The following is a 15,559-nucleotide window of genomic DNA, read 5'->3' as shown; positions in this document are numbered from 1 at the left end:
TGGCTTCTTTGGATTTTCGTGGTTTAGTTTGGCCACAAGTTCAGCAAGATGACTTCTGCACTTGAACTTTGAAAGCATACAAATACAGCGATAGCTAAACATAGGAACTTGGCACATGGACCGAAGGCAGTCAACCCCACAGCCTCCAGCTCAACAAGAACACCCGGGCCTATGAGGAACCATTTCAGTTGAGACTGCAGGGATCCTAGTCGGTTTGTTCTTTGTTCTGAATTAAAGGAAGTCTGTTTTCACTTCATGCAAAACACCCTTCAGAATGTGAGACGTTCCCCAAATAGGAACTTCAGCCCCCACACATGCAGACACTCACTCGTGTGCGCAGGGGAGAAGGGGAGGAGCCCAGCCAGCTTTCCTGGCCGCGACCTGAGCCGAGGAGGGGAGGGAGGGGGTCCTTACGTCCTTCGCTGCCTTCGGATCCGACACACAGGCAAAGGTGATGTCACAAGTTGAAACGACTTCAGCGGGGGTTCTTCCTAGGCGGGCCCCCTCCTGGATGAACAAATCACACTGCAAAAGTCACAGATCCTAATGTGAGCTGCAGGCAGTGCACAACACACATATCAGCCAGGCAAGAGACGCAGAGTCCAGACCCCCTGGTTGGCCTCCCAAGGCAGGAACTGAGGCTGGGAGCTGGGGACACCAGCAGGCAGTCCGCTGCTTGAGGGAGGCAGACCAGGGCCCCTTAGAGGCAGTTTGGTGTTTTTGCACAATCGGGGCCTCGGATGGTACTTGATGTTCTACTTCAGAGCAAGCACAAAACGAGTGTCTACTGCAGGTTTCCCGAATGGAGACCAGGACGTGAACAGTACTTGTCTACAGCTCTCTGGGGGTCAGGGCTGTGGCAAAGCCTGCCCAGTGCCCTGTGAGCAGCTGCCTTTCCGCACTCAATTGCTTCTGGAGGGGGCGGGCAGTTGTAAGCACTAACTTTTCTGAAAATTAAAATCCCCCAGAACATCTCAAAACATATTGTGGTACATTTCTTTTTTCTAAAACCATTTTAAAATGTACTTAGAATAATGTGGACCTATTATTTTGTATCCAATTTAAAGTATTTTATATGACTTACATTTAGCAGTATTGTAGCTTTTCATAATTATTGTTTATAATAGATGGCTGCAAAATGTTTCGAGAGATATACCTGGATTTATCTAAGGGCTCCCCTGCACTTCAATATCTGTCTCGATTTTAATTATAATTATCCCCAACAATACATTTCTCCTCCGTGTTTTTTTTTTTTTTCCTCCTCCATGTTTTGAGTGTAGGTCTCTGTAAGCAGGATAATACAGGCTCCAAAAATGGTTTTAAAAAATACAGACAGGAGTTCCCGTCGTGGCTCAGTGGTTAACGAATCCGACCAAGAACCATAAGGTTGTGGGTTTGATCCCTGGCCTCACTCAGTGGGTTAAGGATCCGATGTTGCTGTGAGCTGTGGTGTAGGTCGAAGATGCGGCTCGGATAGATAGATAGATATGTGTGTGTGTATATATATATATATATATATACACACACACACAAATGGGAGTTTCCTGGTGGCCTAGTGGTTAAGGATCCAGCATTGTCACTGCTGGGGCTCAGGCTCGATTCCTGGCCCAAGAACTTTTGTATTCGAATGCATGCCACCGCCTGCAGGCTGCCCCCGCCCCCCCTAGACCGCCCCCCAAAAAACAAACAGTACAAATGGCTTTCCAATGGAACTGTGTCAATTTATAATAATCAAATCTCCCGTACTGAGTACGTCATTTAAAAGCAGCAAATACCCATAAATACATTAAAATTTTGTACTACTTGATTTAACCAGCCAAAAATAGCAACTTTTTGCTTAATATATTTTGATTACCCCTGTTTACTGAACTTCTTTAATACCTTTTATTATTTACTTTTTGTGACTTTTTTTTTTTTTTTTTAAAGGGCTGCACCTGTAGCATATGAAAGTTCCCAGGCTAGGGGTCAAATCAGAGATGCAGCTGCAGCTTGGACCTGTGGCTGTGGAGTAGGTTGGCACATGCCAGTCTACACCACAGCCACAGCAATGCCAGGTCTGAGCAGCATCTGTGACCTATGCCCATAGTTCACAGCAATGCTGGATCCTTAACCCACCAAGTGAGGCCAGGGATGGAACCTGCAATCTCATGGATACTAGTTGGGTTTTTTTTTTTTTTTGTCGGGTTCTTAACCTACTGAGCCACCAACAGGAAGTCCTCTTTTTTGTGAACTATTTTTAAATCTTAGAATTATTAAACTATTTGTTTAACAAGAAATTACACTCCTGAATTCATACCTGATGGAAATAAAAACACTAATTCAAAGATATATGTACCCTAAATGTTCCTAGCAGCATTATTTACAGTAGCCAAAATACAGAAGCAACCCAAGTGTCCATCAACAGATGAATGGATAAAGAAGACATGGTACACACACACACACTGCAGCATTACTCGACAATCAAAAAGAACGAAATTGCCATTTGCAACAATATGGATGAACCTAGAGTGTATTATGCTTAGTGAAATAAGTTAGAGAAAGACAAATACTTAATGTGGAACCTAAAAAATAAAACACGTGAATGAATATAATAAAATAAACTCACAGATAGAAACACACTAGTGGTTACCAGTCATGAGAGGGAAGTGGGAAGGGATAAGACAGGGGTAGGGGATTAAAAAATTCCAACTACTATGTGTAAAATAAATAAGCTACAAAGATACACTGTACAACACAGGAAAAGATAGCCACAATTTTACAATAACCCCCCCTTTTTTTTTGGGGGGGGGGCTGCACTAGTGGCGAACGGAAGTTCCCAGGCTAGGGGTCGAATCAGAGCTACAGCTGCCGGCCTACACCACAGCCATGGCAATGCAGGATCCGAGCCACGTCTGTGACCTACACCACAGCTCATGGCAACACTGGATCTCTGACCAACTGATCGAGACCAGGGATTAAAACCCACAACCTCATGGTTACTAGTTGGATTTGCATCCTCTCTGCCATGACAGAAACTCCTACAATGACTTTTAAGTGGCGCATGATCTATAAAAATACTGAAATACTGAATCACTCTGCTGTACACTTGAAATAATAACTTATAATGTACTATTATAAATCAACTATACTTCAATAAAAACAAAACCCAAAAAAGCAAACACAAAAACTGAGGAAAAATACATAAAAATTGTTAGGGTAAGGGATTTCAAGAAATACTTTAAAAACACAAATATTTTTAAATTCCAAAAAATAAATTAGCTGGCATTCCTTTCAATTTTGTTTTTTTACTTTTTTATTATAGGAAGCATTATAAAAATTATTCATCTTTTTTAGTGACTTTTATTGCTTAAATGTTAATACTTGATTTTGTTTTCATCTGGTTTTTCCTTTTGGAGAAAAGAGGGTAAGCAGCAGAGCTACCTGATTCCCAAACCTCAAGTCCATATTTGCTTTACTCTAATGTCTTCCTGTGAATTAATCTAGACAGAATGGTCACATTTATAACACTTAGGCTTCCCAATCAAGAAAACAGCACGACCAGGGTTTTTTTTTTGCTTTTTAGGGCCGCAATCACGGCATATAGAAGTTCCCAGGCTAGGGGTCAAATTGAAGCTACCACTTCCGGCCACAGCCACAGCCATGTGGGATCAAAGCTGTGTCAGCGACTTACAGCACAGCTCATGATGACACCGTGTCTCTGACCCACTGATGGAGGCCAGGGATTGAACCCGCATCCTCATGGATACTAGTAGGATTCGTTCCCACTGGGCCACGACGGGAACTCCTGATCAACTTCTATCAAAAAGGTAACTTCTATCAAACTTCTATTAAAAGGTAACATACTTTATAATGCAAACCCTTGGATTCTTGCGATATTCTGCAACTAGGCATGTCCAGAGTTCCTGGTTATGCTGGACTTTTGAGTCACAACACATCCTGCTGATAGGGCCTCCAAGACCTCACTCTTGGCCTAGGTCCCACACCGCTGACCCAATGCCCGGCACTCGAGCCCACATCTCTTTGCACGGCTGTCAAGGTCGTTTCTCCCAGGGTCCCTCAACTCTCCAAGCACTTCCTTATCACTCTTGAAAATGACTGTTTCAGCAAAGTGAATTTCTTACTCTGCCTAGAACATTTTCGTTAATTCAAATCGCCCTTCATTTCGGCTCTCAACTCGCTGTATGTATGGGACGCTCATCTCATCATTTCACAAACACATGCTCAGCCTCCTTGTTCAAGTGGTTGGTCGCTTCTTGGTCTCTTTCTTTGTTCCTGGCAAGCACAGTGCTTTAATTTTCTAGTACTCAGACTACAGTTCTCCATTTTTTCCTGGATGAGAATTTGAGGCCTGGAGGAGCCATGGCCTCTCTCCTTTACAAAAGACTTGGAATTCCATTTCAGGGCAGGCACGGGCCCCTTGGAGCTGTGGGCCACTTTAAGTTAAGAACTCCTAAGGGGTTCCCGTCGTAGCTCAGCGGGTTAAGAACCCAACTAGTATTCATGAGGATGAAGGTTCTGGTCCCTGGCCTCGCTCAGCGGGTTAAGGATCCAGCACTGTGATCAGCTATGGTGTACGTCACCCGTGTGGCTTGGATCCTGGACGGCTGTGGCTGTGGCTGTAGCATAGGCCTGGGCCTGCAGCTCCGATTCAACCCCTGGCCTAGGAACTTCCACATGCCACAGGCGTCTTGACCTGTTCCATGCATTAGCCACCATCCACAGAGGGCTGCTTAAGTGAAATAACTTTAAAATTCAATTCTTCAATCTACCGAGTCAAGCGTTCCCTACCTGCCTGAGAACTTGGGCTTCCCCTCCACTGCCTGCATAACTCGGAGCAGAGACAGCAGGGAGGTTCCCATCTCGAGCTATCCCAATTCCAAGAGTCAAGGCTCCATCCCTCCCGCCCGCCAAGCGCCGCTGTGAATGCTTACTTTCTCTGCGGTCCTGTTCCAGACAGTCACTGTGTGACCCATTTTCAACAAGTTGGAGACAATGCCACTTCCCATGAGGCCAAGACCCAAAAATCCTATCCTGAAAGAGAGAGAGACCAATCAGTTCAAAGTCGGCGGGGGGACAGCAAACGAATGAATGAATGAAAGCCACACAGGCTTGGCCCCCTCGGAAACCTGGGGGCTGAAGCCTCACCTCAGACCACTAGGGAACACTGCTCTTGGGTGCCTGGCATGACCGCAGAGCCAGTGGTAGTACAGGCAGAGCGCACCTTTTCTTGTCACGCCTCTGTTCAAGAAGGCATTTCTAAACCCTCTACGCCACCGGAAGGCGCATGACTCATGGTTTACGAGTTTTCTAAACCACTTCCTTGTTGCTTTGACAGAGGGTCTGAGCTTACAATGCGAGAAAGCAGACATTTATCACAGCTCTTCCAATAGTTCCTGATCAGCCACCTTGAGTCCTAGGCCTTCAGATGCCAATTTAAAGCACATCAGACGCAGGACAAGTAACAGCAACAGTACTGTGGAATTGGCAGGAGTCAGGGTCCTAGAAGGACCAGCTCACCTCCCGTTCCGGCCCCACGCCCTGCACTGCCTGTGTACACTCCTTGCTGTCACCAGGGACAGGCCTTCCCTGCTTCCTCAAAGCTCTGGAATCCGTCTCTCCCAGCCTAAGGATTCTCCTCCTGAACCTCTCCCTGTTACTGGTCTCCACCACCACCTTCTTTTTCTTTTTCTTTTTAGGGCTGAACCCGTGGCATAGAGAGATTCCCAGGCTAGGGGTCAAATTGGAGCTACAGCTGCCGGCCTGCACCAGTCACTGCAACGCCACATCCAAGCCACATCTGCAACCTACACCACAGCTCACAGCAATGCTGGATCCTTAACTCACTGAGTGAGGCGAGGGATTGAACCTGCAACCTCATGGTTCCTAGCTGGATTCCTTTTTGCTGCGCCACGACGGGAAGGCCTCTCCACTGCTTTCTAATGGAAGGCCCGTTACGATCCTTCTGCGACTAAAGCATTCAGGTGGACAATACATCCTGCTTACCTTTATCTTGTCCCTGCGACCCCCGGTACATGGCGGCTACTGGTTGCTAGTGCTCCGCCTATACGCTTCTACAGATGATTTCGTCTTGCCCAAATATCTTTTCTTGGTTCCTGCACTTCTTTCTCTCCTTGTGAAACAATGCCTCTTTCTTCATTTATTACCTCATGCTCCTATTTTCAGCTCACGTTTCTCGTAGCTCTAACAGCCTCTGCCGCATCTCTCTGACCTGTGCTATCTGAACTTTCAGCATTTTCCGTCTCCTGGGAGCCACAGCCACACTCACCTTTGCACACTGGCTCTTGCACTCAGAGGTCCCCCCTGCCACCCCCGGTGAAGAGGCACTCGCACACAACGGTCCAGCCTGCTTTGAATCATGTGACTCAAAGGCTGGAAATGGAACCCACCACTTTCCTCACCAAATGGCACCCCTGGGCATTAAGTTTCGAGGTGAAGCTTAAAAACAAGAAGGTATCTTGTCTTCATAGGTCTTTTGTCACCTGGGTAGCGCAAGTTTCCCCTATGACTCTAAATCATGACAGACGAATTCTTTCCTTTCTTTGGTGTTCCAGGTCACCCAACAGACCTGGGGATGAAGCGGAAGCATTTTTAACATGGCACCTGACAGTCCCTCATGGTGTTCTTGAGGCGAGATGGCAAATGTCCACCAGGTGGACTGGGTATGATGTAGCAGCTCTGCTCTATAGGCAACTTGACACTCATGTTAAAAAAGGTTTTGGAGTTCCCGTCATGGCTCAGTGGTTAACGAATCTGACTAGGAACCATGAGGGTGCAGGTTCGATCCCTGGCCTTGCTCAGTGGGTTAAGGATCTGGCATTGCCATGAGCTGTGACAGAGGTTGCAGATGTGGCTCGGATCCTGTGTTGCTGTGGCTGTGGTGCAAGCTGGCGGCTACAGCTTCGATTAGACTCCGAGCCTGGGAACCTCCATGTGCCGCAGGAGCGGCCCTAGAAAAGGCAAAAAGACCAAAAAAAAAAAAAAAACCCAAAAAACAAAAAAAGGTTTTGACCAGGGAGTTCCTTTCATGGCTCAGCAGTTAATGAACCTGACTAGGATCCATGAGGATGCGGGTTGGCTCCTTGGCCTCACTCAGTGGGTTAAGGATCTGGTGTTGCCGTGAGCTGTGGCGCAGGTTGCAGATGTGGCTTGGATGTGGCTGCGGCTGTGGTGTAGGCTGGCAGCTGTAGCTCTGATTGGACCCCTAGCCTGGGAACTTCCATATGCTGTGGGAGTGGCCCTAAAAAGCAAAACAACAACAACAATAAAAAAAGGGTTTAACTAAAGGGGGAAAATACTAGATTCTTTCCTTGCTCTGGAAATGGACTTAAGAAAAAAAATCATTACAATCTTCATTAAATTAATGGGCAACACCCATCCCCCTTTTTATTTGCACACAATATGCCTCTGTCTCCTTTACTCTATAAAGGATGTTCACCAAACGTAACTGGATGAACGAGTGATTTCAACAGCACACAATTCATGAGTAAAGTAAAAGACACACTGTTTTCAGTCTGAGAGAGAACCCTGGAGACAGTAAGGCTGGGAAAGCCACCCTTGGCCACGTTGCTCTGGAGAACACGCCTTCTTCAAGAGCCTCTGCCATCAGCATGACTGTGCACCACAGCTGGCTGTCAGGATCGAGGCAAAGATGAGTGTGGATGCGGGCTAAGGCCAGGGGACCACAGTTAGGGCTCCCCTGCCTGTCTGGGTGGGGTGGAGGGCAGCAGGCAGGTGCACAGGAAGGGCCGGGAGGCGACAGCAGGGAGAGCGGGGAAGGCAGAGTAACGGGCTTTCTTCATCTCTCACCCCCAGCTGCCCCCACCAGGGCCAAGGTCAGGGGTTTTCATCACGGGCCTACTAAACCAGTGGTTCTCAAAGCGCGGTCTCCTGACGAGCAGCCGCAGCAGCTCCTCTGGGAATGTGTCCGCTCCAGACCTACTGACCAAGACACACTGAGGGTGGAGCCCAGCAACCAGGCCTTCCAGGTGGTTCTGAGGCACAGGCACGTCTGCCCTGCGTGCTCCCTGCCTGGAGACTCACCAGTGACGGTGAAGCCAAGCCCGCTGTATGGTTATGGGGCTGCTGCTGTCTCCACAAGTCCAATTACTCCCAGGCAAATCATTAAGAATGACAACTTTCCGCCCTCTTTCCACTTAATTCCAGCAATGGCTGGGACACAACCCTTGACGATCCCCCCTCAGGTCACCTCCCAGCCCCGGGAGAACAAGGGCCACAGGAAGCCTTTTCGTTGAAGGTCCTACTTTTTGTCTGTGGGTGTGATGCTGCCATTCACAGCCGTGCTGTCTGCTGCCTGGATGGAGGTGGACCCCGTCTCCTAGGGGAAGGAAGCACAAGTCGTCAGCGCAGCCTGCCCATGCCAGGCCCTGGGAAAATAAAAGTGAGGAGGCTTGAAACCTACGTACCTCTTCACATATTTTCAACTTCTTTGTGATTGCCTGGTAACAGACAGCTGGCTAATGAAGAGGGAGTGAAAAAACCACTTATTAAACTTAACATTTAACTAGTCTTCATCACGACTTCCCTATCAAGATTAGGCCTAAAGCAAGATGTTAATGTCAAAAACTGATCTGCTGTCCGATTTTACTGAACTCTAAACGCTATGTTAAAAGTTCATACGCATCACCTCATGCAGTTCTCATGCAGCTCTGCAGGGTCCTCTGCTGCTGCTGCTGCTGCTGAAAATCAGAGGTGTTAGGTCACGTGCCCAGAATTACAGACCTGGTCAGTGTAACTGGGCCTGGAATCCAGATCTGTCCAACTCTGAAGTGACGTGCTATCAGCTATCAGCAGATCCTCTCAGGGCTCAGCCTAATCCATGGCCTTGCAGACACCTGGGGACCCTCTCCCTCCACATCCCCCGGGCTCCACCCAGCAGTACTGGAGACCTCACAGGTGGTCAACAGCTTCTGAGGTCGGATGTCAGCTCAGGGCTTTGAAGGCAACCGCCAATGCCTCAACCACACAGCCACTTAAGTTTTAAAAGCTTTTGGGGGGGAGCTCATTCTTTCTTTCTTTCTTTTTTTTTTTTTTTTTTGCTCTTTAGGGCCCCACACACAGCACGTGGAAGTTCCCAGGGTAGGGGTCGAACTGAAGCTACAGCTGCTGGCCCACAACGCAGCCACAGCAATGTGGGATCTGAGCCATGCCTACGACCTACACCACAGCTCATGGCAATGCTGGATCCCCAACCCACTGAGTGAGGCCAGAGAGCAAACCTGCGTCTTCATGGATGCTAGTTGGATTCATTTCCACTGCACCACAAAGAGAACTCCTCTTTCTTTTTTTTTCTTGTCTTTTTGCCTTTTTCCTAGGGCTGCACCTACAGCATATGGAGGTTCCCAGGCTAGGGGTCTAACTGGAGCTGTAGCCGCCAGCCTACGCCAGAGGCACAGCAAAGCGGGATCAGAGCCGTGTCTGTGACCTACACCATAGCTCATGGCAATCGGATCCTTAACCCACTGAGTGAGGCCAGATATCGAACCCGAAACCTTATGGTTCCTAGTTGGATTCGTTAACCACTGAGTCACGACTGGAACTCCCCCTTTTCTTTTTTTTTTTTAAATGCTGCATCTGTGGTACATGGAAGTTCCCGAGATAGGGGTCAAATTGGAGCTGCAGCTGAGTCTATGGCAACACCAGACCCAAGCCACATCTTCGACTTACACATCTGGGACCACAGCTTATGGCAATGCAGGATCCTTAGCCCCAAGTCAGGCCAGGGATCAAACCTGCGTCCTCCCATTGACACAGTGTTGGGTCCTTAACCCACTGAGCCATCACAGGAACTCCCTGGAGGTTCATTCTTAATTTTAGCAATGCTTGATCCCCTATGTGACTTTTTTTTTTTCAGGGCCATACCTGCAGCATATGGAAGTTGCCAGGCTAGGGGTCAAATCAGAGCTACAGCTGCCGGCCTACACCACAGCCACAGCAATGCGGGAACTGAGCTGTGTCTGTGACCTACACCACAGCTCAAGGCAACACCGGATCCTTAACCAGCTGAGTAAGGCCAGGGATTGAACCTGAGTCCTCATGGATCCCAGTTGGGTTTGTTAACCGCTGAGCCATGAAGGATACCCCTTCTAGGTAACTTTTTTTTTTTTTTTTGTCTTTTGTTGTCGTTGTTGTTGCTGTTGTTGCTATTTCTTGGGCCGCTCCCTCGGCATATGGAGGTTCCCAGGCTAGGGGTTGAATCGGAGCTATAGCCACCGGCCTATGCCAGAGCCACAGCAACGCGGGATCCGAGCCGCATCTGCAACCTACACCACAGCTCACGGCAACGCCGGATCGTTAATCCACTGAGCAAGGGCAGGGACCGAACCCGCAACCTCATTGTTCCTAGTCGGATTCGTTAACCACTGCGCCACGACGGGAACTCCTTTTTTTTTTTTTTTAAACTTCTTAATTATAACTATTTAAGTAGCTGCTCAGGGCAGCAGTAAAAGCAGGGCCTAACTTTTAATTAATTAATTAATTAGTATATATATATTTAAAAAAAAAATTTTTTTGTTTTTGGCTTGTCTTTTTTTAGGGCTGCACCTGCAGCATATGGAGGTTCCCAGGCTAGGGGTCTAATCAGAGCTGTTGCTGCTGGCCTACACCATAGCCACAGCAACGACAGATCCGAGCCATGTCTGCGACCTACACCACAGCTCACGGTAACGCCAGATCTTTAACTCACTGAGTGAGGCCAGGGATTGAACCTGCAACCTCATGGTTCCCAGTTGGATTCGTTAACCACTGCGCCATGATGGGAACTCCTACTTTTTTATTTTTATTTTTTTGTCTTTTTGCCTTTTCTTGAGCCGCTCCTTCGGCATATGGAGGTTCCCAGGCTAGTGGTCTAATTGGAGCTGTAGGCACCAGCCTATGCCACAGCCACAGCAACTCAGGATCCAAGCCGTATCTGTGACCTACACCACAGCTCACGGCAATGCTGGATCCTTAACCTGAGCGAGGCCAGGAAACAAACCCGCAACCTCATGGTTCCTAGTCGGATTCGTTAACCACTGCACCACCACAGGAACTCCCTATTTTTTAATTTTTAAATAAAAAAAAAATTTTTTTATTTTTAAATTAAAAAAATTTTTTTTGGCCACCTAGCATCATGTGGAGTTCCCAGGCCGGGGATCAGATCTGCAGACAAAACCTTAGCAACGGCTGTGGAAACACTGGATCCTTAACCCAGTGTGCCTGGCTGGGGATTGAACCTGTGTTCTAGCGCTCCCAAAACACTGCCGATCTGGTGCACCACAGTTAGATCCGGGCCTAACTTTTTAGACTAGGATGAGGTTCCAACAGAACAGCACTCTCCCCTCAGGCCAACCCCTGACCAAGGACCGAGAAGCTCCAAGAACAACTCACCTTCTCGGTTTGGCTGAGCAGGAAGTGATGGAAATGAGGGTCTGCGTCTTTAACTGGCTGAAACCAGAAAAGGATAAATAAGTTACCTTCCACTGAAAGTCACTCACTTCTACCCGAGAATCAGCCTTCCCTCTGGCTGAAACATCTCTGGGAGCTGGGCTCACTCTTACAACTGTTTGCAAACTCTTCTCCCACTGCTAGTCTAAGCCTTTTATAAACAAGGCCCCTTCCAACTGGAAGCAAGCTGGCTTCAAGGGGGAAGGAATGGATGTTTCTACTAGGCTGGTATATAAATTACTCCCAAACGTTGTGGAAAAAATGTTTAAAAAACATACCATTTTTGGGGGGGGGGGGCGCGCACCTGTGGCATATGGAGGGTCCCAGGCTAGGGGGCCAATTGGAGGCCTACGCCACAACTACAACAACTCAGGATCGAAGCTGCATCACAGATCACGGCAACACCGGATCCTTAACTCACTGAGTGAGGTCAGGGATTGAACCCGCAACCTCACGGTTCCTCGTCAGATTCATTTCTGCTGCACCACAAGGGGTACTCCAATACACTAGTATTTTTAAAGCCAGCATTCACTACTTTGATAGACCCAGCAGACCAAGCCAAATTCTCAGGACTCTTTCAATGTCAGGGTTTTGTCCCACTTGTGCCTACTGACTGATTGGGATCGAGGTCGGTATTAACAGCAACGAGGGGCCAGCAACTGTAGGACTTTCAAGGGCTTCTCCTAAGCAGGCTCAGCAACAAGGGAATAGTGCAGCCACCAAAACCAAGGATAAGGTAGTGTACAGCCACCAAATGGCACAGCTGTATATACAGTAAAAGGGTGTGTAAGAAGTCTGTAAGAGGAGTTCTGGTCGTGGTGCAGTGGTTAACGAATCCAACTGGGAACCATGAGGTTGCAGGTTCGATCCCTGGCCTTGTTCAGTGGGTTAATGATCCGGCGTTGCCGTGAGCTGTGGTGTAGGTTGCAGATGCGGCTTGGATCCTGCGTTGCTGTGGCTCTGGTTTAGGCTGGTGGCTACAGCTCCGATACGACCCCTAGCCTGGGAACCTCCATATGCTGTGGGAGCGGCTCCAGGAAAGGCCAAAAAAAAAAGTCTGTAAGTGGAAAAATTTGCAGAATGCTCCCACTTTTGTGAAAACCAACACTACTCCCCACAGTAACACTGCACATGGGCATACGATTATATAAATGACGGTTAAATGGATGCACCAAGGGTCTGGAGTGAGTTACACCAACCTTGAGAGTGAGCACCCGGAGAATGGAAACCTGTGCTTTTTCTTTTTCACCTCATATACTTTTTTTGAGGTTGTTTGTTTTTTACTTTTTAGGGTCACACTTGCAGCATATGCACGTTCCCAGGCTAGGGGTTGAATCCAAGCCACAGCCACAGCAAAGCCAGATCCGAGCTGTGTCTGCAACCTACACTGCAGCTTATGGCAACAAAGGATCCTTAACCCACTAAGCGAGGTCAGGGATCAAACCCGCATCCTCGTGGACACTAGTTGGGTTCTTAACCCACTGAGCCACAATGGGAACTCACTCACCTCATAAATTTTGTACCGTTTTGCAGTTTAAAAAGAAAGTGTCATACGCAAGACAAGGGGGGGAAGGAAAAGCACACCACACAGGCTGAGAGACCAGCTGGAGGCTGAGCTTGTCCCGGCCCACAGGAGGGCACATTACCTCGCTGACGGTCGGCTGCCATTTGAACGCAGCCATAGGTCCAGCCATCACCCCCTTCACAGTACTAGACTCAGGGATGGTGAGATCCTGCGGAAGGAAAGGCAGAGCGTCACAACGCTGGGGCACCTCAGGCGCGGATGGCTTCCTGCCTAGGTCAGGGAGCACCTCTTCACTGCTCTGCTTCCTCTAGTCATTCTCCGCCCCGAACCAGCCCTCGCCGCTCCATGGTCTCCCCAGGCATGGCTCTGATGACTGTCCCCTGGGAGAAACAGGGTACGTCCTTGTCAACACGGTGAGCCTTTTTCTGCTCTGCCCTTGAAATAACAAATGTCTTCCTGTGTTAAACAAAATATCATAGCGATGGAGGTAACTGGAAAACCCGACTATGGTCTGTAGTGTGGTCAGCAGGGCACAGAGAAAATGCCTCTGGGGAATAAAGAACACCATGAAGACATACTGGCTCCAGAAGGAATCCACCATATCTCAAAAAAAAACTAAGAAAGCCACATGGCAGGATGAGGAGATCTGTCCAACATTTTATAGCTGCTAAGTAACAAAGCCAGAATTAGAACCCGGGGTGGTCAGCAGCCAAAAGCCTGCTCTCTCCCCAGACAGAAGGAGTGGTGCGGGTGGGGGAGTCAAGAGCTTGGGTGGGGGTGCATATCGAGCTCTCCCTTTGGACGGCCAAGTGGAAATGTCGGGAGGGCCACCGCAGCTGGAGGGCAGCAACTGGCAAGAGGGACATGAGGTCACATCTGTGGCAGAGGGCAAGAGCGGACCAGCTGCAAGGCTTTGTCTTTGGACACCTGGCCTACGGTGAAGATGCTTTATAAAAAAGAGGCCCAATGCAGTACTGTCCCCAAGAAGTTTCTGTCACAAAAGACATGTTCTATATCTGCTCTGTCTAGTGCAAGAGCCACTAGTCACATGTCACTATGGAGAACCTGCTGTGTGGCTAGTGTGACTGAGAAACTGGGTTTGGAATTGGGTTTAATGTAAACTATTTTTTAAAAAATTTTCTATTTGTTTTAGTTGGGAATAATAGTGTAAGTTAATTTAAATGGAAATGGTCACCACCCCAGGGACTCGTCTAAGGCCACGACCACGGAATCAGTCAGGCGAGAGCACAGCTCTCCGTCCAGCACTAACCAAAAGCCTCAACTCCTGAATCCTTGCTCTCTGCACGAGTCTGGATTGTGGGAGAGCCAATGGGCAGGTCTGTCCTGTCCCAGTGACTGGTGCCCAGAGCTGCAGTCCTCAGAGTAAGAGCCCCAGAGAGCGGGCGAGTGTGTACCCCTCAGCACAGCTCCCACATGGAATCTACACACGGCCCGCCTTGGCCTGCCCAGGGACGTAACTAGCATCCCTGCCATCGAGGTCAGCCTGTTCTGTTACCCCTCAGGGGACAGAGGATTATGGCCCAGAAAGGCAAGCACCCGGGGCCACGCCCAGGTATCAGCTAGCCTCCTGCGCCCTGTTTCCGAGGAGCTCACTGGCCAAATGACAATTACTACAGCAACACACACTCTTGTTGTTGGGTTTTGTTTTTTTGTCTTTTTTAGGACTCTATGTGCTGCATATGGAAATTTCCAGGTTAGGGGTCCAATCAGAGCTGCAACAGCCAGCTTATACCACAGCCATAGTAATGCAAGATCTGAGCTGCAATGTCAGATCCTTAACCCACTGGGCAAGGCCAGGGATTGAACTTGCATCCTCAGGGACACAAGGTTAGTTTCTTAACCTGCTGAGCCACAGTGGAAACTCCGAGCAACACACACTCTTGTACGACGAGTCCCTACCAGCCAGCCTGGCAGTGGCCCCTGGGGTGGCACTGAAACCACCATCTTCTCCCTGCCCAACAGGCTACTGTCAAAAAAAATAAATGTACAAATGCTCCTCCAACATGTGGCGTCACAGGCACGGTCCTAAGTGCTCTGCTTGTGCTTTTCAGTTAATTCTTAAAACAAACCTAAGAGGCAGGTATTGTTATTCCCCTGGGATCAGACAAGGAAACTGAGGCAAATGTAGTTGGCCAAGGTCGCACAGCTGTAGCAAGTCGTGGAGTCACAATTCAAAGTCAAGGCCCTCCTCCTAACCTCTCCTTTATACTTCCCTTTATCCAAAAAGAAGGCGCTTTTCTCCAGGGCGCACACAGCAGTTGGCGAGATCCACGGCTTAAGACACCAGACAACACGTATTTGGAGAAGAGAAAATCTGACAGCCCAGATTCCTTTGGGCCCTCAGGATATCAATTCGACCGGATCAACTCAGAGCAATTCCCCTGAAAAGTTCTTCACACACTGCACCCAGCAGTTTCTGAACTTTCTCCACCTTTGGCTGGAGGCTCCCTGAGCTCAAGGTCACCTGGGCTGTCCCCACTGCTACATCTACTCTCTGTCTTAGGTCATTTAGCAGCAGAAGGACCTTCTCTAACGCAGAGGTTGCACAGT

At 48.5% G+C, this 15,559-nt stretch overlaps 1 protein-coding gene across 7 annotated transcripts in view; it reads right to left on the bottom strand.

Annotated features, from left to right (window-relative positions):
- Positions 1 to 15,559, bottom strand: part of GLYR1 (glyoxylate reductase 1 homolog) — a 38,951-nt gene that overhangs the window by 9,575 nt on the left and 13,817 nt on the right. For 2 of the 7 annotated variants that reach the window (XR_007134948.1, XM_047780584.1), the window contains exons 6-12: positions 13,110 to 13,196; positions 11,407 to 11,463; positions 8,445 to 8,495; positions 8,283 to 8,356; positions 7,828 to 7,956; positions 4,932 to 5,031; positions 415 to 525 (exon numbers count right to left, since the gene is read on the bottom strand). Coding sequence is in view for 6 of the 7 variants with exons in the window: in XM_047780584.1 (XP_047636540.1) it covers positions 415 to 525; positions 4,932 to 5,031; positions 7,828 to 7,956; positions 8,283 to 8,356; positions 8,445 to 8,495; positions 11,407 to 11,463; positions 13,110 to 13,196 (609 nt within the window). In the remaining variant the exon portion in view is untranslated. The remainder of the gene's footprint in view (positions 1 to 414; positions 526 to 4,931; positions 5,032 to 7,827; positions 7,957 to 8,282; positions 8,357 to 8,444; positions 8,496 to 11,406; positions 11,464 to 13,109; positions 13,197 to 15,559) is intronic. The other 5 variants (XM_047780585.1, XM_047780587.1, XM_047780586.1 and 2 more) reach the window with 5 other exon arrangements.

This window comes from Phacochoerus africanus, chromosome 5 (assembly GCF_016906955.1).
Source record: "Phacochoerus africanus isolate WHEZ1 chromosome 5, ROS_Pafr_v1, whole genome shotgun sequence".
In the NCBI taxonomy this organism is placed as follows: Eukaryota; Metazoa; Chordata; class Mammalia; order Artiodactyla; family Suidae; genus Phacochoerus; species Phacochoerus africanus.
The sequence above is the reverse complement of the archived record's forward strand: the minus strand, read 5'-3'. Positions and strand labels throughout refer to the sequence as shown.